At 38.1% G+C, this 8310-nt stretch overlaps 2 protein-coding genes across 4 annotated transcripts in view; one reads left to right on the forward strand and one right to left on the reverse strand.

The window, feature by feature from the left end:
- LOC121920592 (interferon-inducible GTPase 5-like) overlaps positions 1–4793 on the reverse strand; it is a 20937-nt gene extending 16144 nt beyond the window's left edge. Inside the window, exon 1 of the mRNA XM_042447719.1 lies at positions 4754–4793. Within this exon, the coding sequence (XP_042303653.1) occupies positions 4754–4793 (40 nt within the window). The remainder of the gene's footprint in view (positions 1–4753) is intronic.
- Positions 4794–5650: 857 nt separating this feature from the next.
- The window catches only part of LOC121924241 (interferon-inducible GTPase 5-like), a 6085-nt gene continuing 3425 nt past the window's right edge, over positions 5651–8310 (forward strand). Inside the window, exons 1-3 of one of the 3 annotated variants that reach the window (XM_042455510.1) lie at positions 5651–5773; positions 5962–6074; positions 7018–7075. The gene's annotated coding sequence lies outside the window, so the exon portion shown is untranslated. The remainder of the gene's footprint in view (positions 5774–5961; positions 6075–7017; positions 7076–8310) is intronic. The other 2 variants (XM_042455511.1, XM_042455512.1) reach the window with 2 other exon arrangements.

Raw genomic sequence — 8310 nt, forward strand, 5'->3', positions numbered from 1 at the left:
CTTGGAACGTTTTCATCACGTTTCAGCTCTCTGGGAACACATTCATAACACATTCAAATCCGTTCCCTCCTGGAACACATTTGGAACACATTTAAGCGTTCTGAGAACCCGATTGGAACACATACGTGCGGTATACTCAAATGCGTTCCGTTCTCATCACGTGATCAGAACGTTCTCAGAACCCAGTGCGATAATCTCCCAAATCACTGGATTAATTGTTGAATTACCACTCAATGGACTTAGCTTTATAATAACTGCACTATTTTATTGATGTATTCTTAAAATGTATTTTATTCTGATGTATCTGTTTTAACTGGTTGTAATCCCACCTCAATCCATTCAGGAGAGGCGGGAAATGTAAATAAACCATTATTATTATTATTATTATTATTATTATTATTATTGGGAATTTGTTATGGCAATGTCAATATGTGGAGATTAACGTTTTCATGGCCAGCATACATAATAATAATAATAATAATAATAATAATAATAATAATAATAATAATAATATGTTTTATTTATATACCGCTTTTCCTGGGAGATCAAAGCGGTTTCCAAGTTCAAAGGGAATATACATTTTAAACATGTTACAATACAATATACAGTCAAGAATACTGTCTTCAGGCCAGCCTGTTCTCTCCCTCACAGGCCCCAGGATGACAGTTACGAAGGGATTTTTTGTGGGATTTTTGGGCTATGTTTTTTGTGGGATTTTTGGGCTATGTGACCATGTTCTAGAAGAGTTTATTCCTGACGTTTCGCCAGCATCTGTGGCTATGGGCATCTTCAGAGTATGCTGTCCTGGGAAAGAGTTGGGTATATATATTCTGTGTGATCTTGGGAAGGGATTTGCATCAATGTTCTTGGTGTTAAGTGATTTTCTGCTAAAAGGTTTTTCAACTCTATCCTGTCACTCCCTTTCCATCTGGGGCTTGCCAAGACTATGGGAGAGAGGAGATGATATGAATAGTGCCTCTGTATTTCATAATCATAGCAATAATAATACAAAACCGAGATAATCTAGCAGTTCAGCTAATTTATATGTAACATGTTTAGAAGCTGCATATAGAAGATGTAAATCAGGCAAATAAAGCCAAAAGTTTCTACATATGATGTTCCGTCATCCTAACTCCTTTCAGTAAAGCTATATTATGATCTTGATGGTCATTCTAAAATAATTTGCTTAATTTCTTTTTTCACATTCTTGTACACATTAATGATTTCTTTCCTAATTTTCTTATGTAATTGTTTCACTGTGTCATTACAGTCAATATGACCTGTGCATTGAATTTTACATATGAATAAACCATTTCATCTTCAGTCACATTCTTGAGTGTGTACTCCTTCTGCCTGTCTCTTCTTTAACAAGTGGAGTATCATTTTGAAAATTTGGAACTGTATATGAGGACACTTTCAGGATGATGTTTCTCTTACATCCACCGTAACCAAAACTCAACTCTTGCTTGAAGGCTAGGCACACCCAGAGGTCTTCAGGGTTGTGCAGACTGGCATAAAGATCAGTTCCAGATATTTCTGCGGCTGTTGATGCCACATTTTTACAAAAGTATATGGTTAGCGTGTACAAGACCTTTGGACTAGATACTAACTCACTAGCTTTGTTGGCTAGGTACATAAATAAGCCTGTGGAAGAGCTGAACGCTCATATGCAAGTCTCATCGGCAAAAGAAAGAACACAGATAAACAATATTATAAGGAAATTTATCTATTTGGGGGGGGGGGCACATATCTTTCTCGCACTTACACCATCTTTATTAGGTCTTGGAGCTACTAGCTTGGCAAATGCACTGTTTCCATTATAGTTACTTACAGGATGCTCTCAAAGTTCCTAGATGAAGTAGCTGAAGATGCTAAAAGAGTTTCTGAGCAAGCCAGGAAGAGCATATGGCAGTAAATCTTAAGGCATGAATAGACGTTTTTAACAGCGAAAGAGAAATCAAATTGGCCCAGAAATGAACCAGCCTTATGAATATGCTTGTAATTGCTTGCTTTATTTTTGGTGATGAATGTATTTTTGTCCATTTTGAGAGAGACAAAGAGCTGTGCAAAATCGTCAAGGTCTATCCTTTGCCGCTGGGAATCTTGCCCAGTCTCCCTCCAGCTTCTTAAATGTCCCTGGTTTCCCCACACTTCAAAGCCTGCCTTTCCAGCAGTAAGGACTGGAAACCTTGGACTTTGCAGCAATAAGATTGGATCAACAGAATGATCAATTTAAGCAGAGACCATCAAGTTGCTGAATTCTGCAAGGAAAAAGATAGCCCAGCAACACCAACTGCTTTACCTAGAATTAATTCTGGTGTACAAAAGAATGAAAATATGTGAATTAGGAGATATTTCCTACCTACTTTTGGTAGGTGTGTGTGTGTGTGTGTGTGTGTGTGTGTGTGAGAAAGAGAGAGAGAGCGAGAGAGAGAGAGGAAGGTCAACTCATGAAGAAGGGGAGCCATACCTATCTTATTCAGGTGGGAACATATATTACTTCTTTAAGGTTACTAAACAATTTACTATACTTTCGTTTAGGTTATCTTAGGTATAAAATTCAGATAGACTTAAATATATTGGGGAAAGTAATAAAGAATCATGGAAAGATAACTGGGAAATTGTGATTAAGAAAGTGGAAGATAAAATGGGGTATGAAGAAGTAATAAATATAATTAATGGTATTTTCCACATCTCCGATAATGATTGTTAACTTGATTGGAATGTATTTCTTTCAATGCTGTTTTTGGGAAGGGGGAGAAAAGTATATTATGAAATGTGGGTTGTATAACTTGTAATTTGTACTGTGTAATAAAAAATAATTTGAAAAAAAGGTATAAAATTCAGATACCTGATTAACTAATTATCTGATGTTCGGAGAAAAGTACTAATAAATTTGACAATAAAGAACTGCTATAAGAAGACAAAGATCTTAGTTGGTCTCTGTAAGCTGATGGATAAGATCAACCCATGCTAAGACAATTTGTAGTGACCCTAGAAATGGTTTCTTTTTGGGGGGTTGGTGGTATTATGTGTAAAGAACTGAATAGCAAATATGAACTACTTCTTGATATATGATAACAGCAGCAAGAATATTGTTCACTGAAACATGGAAATGGATGGAAGCACTGACAACAGAAGAATGGATGGTTAAGGTTGCAGAGTTAGCCCAAACAGCTAGATTAATGTGAACGTTAAAAAGACAAAGCAATGGATGGCTTCCTAGACATTTGGAAACAATTTATGGGGTTTTAAAGCAATGAGAATACTAATGATGTAATAATGTCTGGGTTTAGTAATTAATAACCCTAGTAAGTTTATTTATTTAGATTTGTAATGGTAATTAATATATCATTTTTTGAGGGGGGTATACTTTTCATTACAGTTTGGAACGAGCGATAAGATTCTTTCGTTTTATAGTCTTAAGTCATTTAGTTAGTTTGTTAGTGTTTAGATAGGAAGCTAGAGTATTAGTTATTTTCTTTTTATTGCCTTCGTTAAGATTTTGGTTTACTATGTTGTTTAATTTTAAGTTAGTCTGAATTTTAGTATACACACACACATACACACACACCTCGTGTGATGTAGAATGTTTGTATAATAATTAATAAAAATATGCATGAAAATAATGATTCAATACTGAGGTGTTTATGTTATCTCCCTCCTGCTCCAGTCATTGCAGTGTGATCAAATACATCGGCCCTAACATCACAATATCTCAGTAGTAGGCATGATCTGTTACTCCAAAAATCATAGATTTTGTACACTTATACACTCCAGTTCTCTTGATTTGGCAGTGACAGTCCTGAGTAATCTGTCGTCCCATCTTTTTAGTGGCTTTAAAATGTCTTGGAATCATAGAATCGTAGAGTTGGAAGAGACCGCAAGGGCCATCCAGTCCAACCCCATTCTGCCATGCAGGAAATCACAATCAAAGCATCCTTGACAGATGGCCATCCAGCCTCTGTTTAAAGACTTCCAAAGAAGGAGATTCCACCATTCTCCAAGGGAGTTTGTTCCTATGAAACAGCCCTGACTGTCAGGAGGTTCCTCCTAATGTTGAGCTGGAATCTCTTTTCCTGGAGCTTGCATCCATTGCTCCGAGGCCTAGTCTCTGGAGCAGTAGAAAGCAAACTTGCTCCCTCCTCAATATGACATCCCTTCAAGTATTTAAACAGGGCTATCATATCACCCCTTAACCTTCTCTTTTCCAAGCTAAACAGAGAGCTGCTAAAAGAGAGAGAGTGTGTGAAATGGCATATGTCTGTTCTATAGAAAACAAGAATAATTTTGGCTTCAGAGGAAAAAAAATGTGGCAATATATCAAGAAGGAAACCTGAACAAAAAGCATCGGCCTGATTGATGGAACAAACTTTACAGCTTTGTTTTCTACCTGTTCAGCCTCTCTGTCCCTCGCTTCCTAAGCATATTCTGCTCAAGCAAATGATTTACAAGAAACAAACTCTAGGATCTTAGTGTAAGTTTCTGTTTCTCGTAAGTCGTGTGTTTAAAAAAAAAGCCGTTGCTGTGAGGATGGATAAGAGTTATTGTACAATGTAAATTCTGCTGCCAAAGATTCTTATCCACCTGTAGACTCAGGTGAACTTTGTCTCCCAAAGTTAAACTGGGCTGGCAGCCAGGATTGCTCGACAAGCACAGTTTCAAAAGACAGATTCACCAGTTGGGGACCAAAATAGACAATTGCACCAGATTTTGTTGGGGCTTATTTTGTTGCAAGGTTTTCGTCAAGTACATCTGGCTCCACACTGCTGTAGAAGGCATATGGTCTCCATGAATGTCCCTAGTGTTGAGCATCCCCTCCTGATACTATGGGTTCTACTTTAGCAGAATTACTATAGCCTCTATCACAATTACCTCTTACAATGTTAGACCTGGTACACACGGGCGCTTTGTGGCGGCAATTTTAGGGTTCAGGAGTGTGCAACCACCGCACGCTCCTGCACACTCCCTGAAACCTAATACATATGGATGCCAGCATCATGGCGGCCTTCCATCCATATGGAAGCCGCCATGATGCCTCTGCCACTGTACAGCAACCAAACGTTACTGGATTAAGTTTCAACTTGTTCACTGTCATCCAGTACATTATTGACAGTAAACATTGGTTTAATACAGAAACAGCTTCCTTGGATGGAGGAAAAGATAGAATTGGGTGTTACCTACATACTGGTGACAGCAGACCCCAAAACTCCAGATGACCTCTCCTAGTAGTTTTCATGTAGATGTTAAGTAACATGGGGTATAAAACAGAACTCTGTGGCACTCCGCAGACTAACACCACTTTCTGAGTTCACCCCTCCAAGAAAGACTGGAATGACTGCATAACAGTGCCTCTAAGTCCCATCTCAAAGAGGCAGCTCAAAAGGCTATCAGGATGGATGGTAATGAAAGCTGCCGATAAGTCCAACACAATACTATGAGGAATAGTAGCAGCTGGATAAGTGTAGAGCCTGATGAAAAATCCTGCTTTCGTCCTGCTGTTTTGGCTGCAGATTCTCTGGGCTGGAAAGCTGCTTCCTGGAGGAAAGTGAAAGCAAATTTGTTATCTATGCCTAATCAGTGGTATAAAGGTTAGTAATAAAGGTTGCAAAAAATGTGGTCAGAAGTGTCGTTAACAAATCACCTATTTGCTTTCTTTTTTATCAGAGCTTTTATATAAAGAGAAAAGTTTTCCTCTCTCAAAAAACTTTCTAGGCTGAGCGAGGATTCTCTAGTTACTATGACTCCTGAAAGAAGTTATTGGCTGTCAACAGTAAGTCATTCTTGGTTTATATCAATAATCTTCTCTGGGTTGCTGTGTGGATGCTTTGCAATCGCATACATAAATAGGCATCTTAGGCCAATATTCTCCCTTCTCATAATCCAAATTATGAAATGAAAATGCCACATGAAGGTTATGTAGGATAAGTTAACCGTTACAATCTTTTTGTTCTTCTTCAGGTCATCTGAATCATCAAGCTAGAGCATCAGTTTTGCTACTACTGCAGCAAATCCAGCAGTTGGGTGAGGGAACAGGGATCGAGATATAACAGCTACAAAAGCAGCCATGGCAGGTAAGTGATGCTGTTGTAGTAAGAATTACCAGAAGGAATAAAATCTGTCTCCAGTAGTCCTGAGATTTGAGGTGCAATTTTATTATGCTGCAGGATGGCTGGGTGCAGAGGTAGAAAGCAGGCTAACAGAGTGGATTAAACATGAAACTCAAAATGGTTATTCATGGCTAAAGCAAGAGAGTGGTTCTCTTTTGAGTCAGTAAAAATGGTGTGTATTGTCCTCCCTTGAGATAGATGATCACTCAAGGAGATCTTAATGATCTTCTGGTCAAGAGACTTATAGTGGCTGACTGTTATGATACATTATCCAACACATCTTCCAGGACAATCCTATGCTTTCTGGAGAAGGGTTCCAGGGCCCATGGGAAACACTCCTCTGGGGTTGGAGACAGAGCTCTGGTCTATGATTCTTTCTTTTCCAGCCCCTGTTGAAAGTTCTGTAGCTCCAGGGCTTGAAAGTATCACCATGAAGGAAAAATTAAACTGGTTAGCATAAACATTGGGATGATTTCATGAAATTAATTTGCTAATACCTTTGACAGTTAAGTTACTAAACTGTTTTAATTAAAATATCATTTAAAATCCCCCCAAACTGGGCAATAACAAGTACATCTGGCTCCACGCTGCTGTAGATGTGGATGGTAATGAAAGCTGCCAATAAGTCCAACACAATACTATGAGGAATAGTAGCAGCTGGATAAGTGTAGAGCCTGATGAAAAATCCTGCTTTTGTCCTGCTGTTTTGGCTGCAGATGCCTTGGGCTATAAAGCTGCTTCCTGGAGGAAAGCGAAAGCAAATGCCTAACCAGTTGTATAAAAGTCAGTAATAAACATTGCCAAAAATGTGGTCAGCAGTATTGTTAACAAACCACCAGTTTGCTTTCATTTTTATCAGAGCTTTTATATAAATAGAAAAGTAACTCTCTCCCCAAAAATTGTCTAGGCTGTGCGAGGATTCCCTAGTTACTATCACTCCTGAAAGAAGTTATTGGCTGTCAACAGTAAGTCATTCTTGGTTTATAGCAATAATCTTTGCTGGGTTGCTGTGTGGATGCTTTGCAATGACAAACATAAATAGGCATCTTGGGCCAATATTCTCCCTTCTCATAATCCAAATTATGAAATGAAAATGCCACTGAGGACTAGATGTATTTTGGATTTTGGAGTTTTGTATATTTATATATGTATAATGGGGTATTTTGGAGATGGGACCCAAGTCCAGCCATTAAATCCATCTTTTGTTTCATATGCATCTCATAGACATAGGCTGAAGGTAATTTAATACACAATGTTTTTAAAATGAGCTGTCAGAAGAATTGTGAGACCACACTAATAATTCAGTAATTTATCTAAACCTTCGGGATCCCCAAGTTTCCTTGAGTTGGGGTCAGACCAGATGCTCTCATGCTCAGTTTTGGATTTTGGAATAATTCAGATTTCAGAAGTCCAGATAAAGGAGACTTAGGACTCTACTCTGTACATTTCTTCTGATCATGAACTCAGGTTTTCAAAACAGTCATTTCTGGATTTTTGCAACAACAAAAAAGAGGAGGGTCTGTGATTCAAAAAGCAAGCAGCTTCCTTCCATGACATGGAACCAAGGGCAGTTAAAGTTGTATCAAACTGGATTATTTTTTCAGTGCAGATACAAACTGAGTCCTTCCTCTGAAGGTGTTTACATCAGATAAATTCAGCTCGATAAAGCAAAGTGCAGCTGCTCAAGCAATGAGCGCAGCCACTTTATTCATGCACAGAGACACTCTGTTCATGCTCGGAGACACATTCATGCTTGGAGACACTCTGTTCATGCTCAGAGACACTCTGTTCATGTTTTGAGACACTGCCTTCCAACTTCTGAGATGAGCTAAGAACCCAGGCTGCATCCACACAACATTTCATTCCCACTTCCAAGAGGGATTTTTAATTCCAAGACATATATTTACACACACACACACACACACACACACACACACACACACACACACTTTTTAATTCCAAGACCTATTTATCTATCTATCTATCTATCTATCTATCTATCTATCTATCTATCTATCTATCATAATTTTAAATTTCAAGACATTATACCTTCCTTTCTTTTTATGAAAAACAAATCCCTTTAAGAGAATCCTATTTTGGGAGAAAGGCAGGATATAAAATCAATCAATAAAAAAAATATAGTGCAATAGTCTATCAGTGCATGGCTTACATTATAAGACTTTATACCTTTATACATTTA

The sequence above is a fragment of the Sceloporus undulatus genome, chromosome 2 (genome assembly GCF_019175285.1).
Source record: "Sceloporus undulatus isolate JIND9_A2432 ecotype Alabama chromosome 2, SceUnd_v1.1, whole genome shotgun sequence".
In the NCBI taxonomy this organism is placed as follows: domain Eukaryota; kingdom Metazoa; phylum Chordata; class Lepidosauria; order Squamata; family Phrynosomatidae; genus Sceloporus; species Sceloporus undulatus.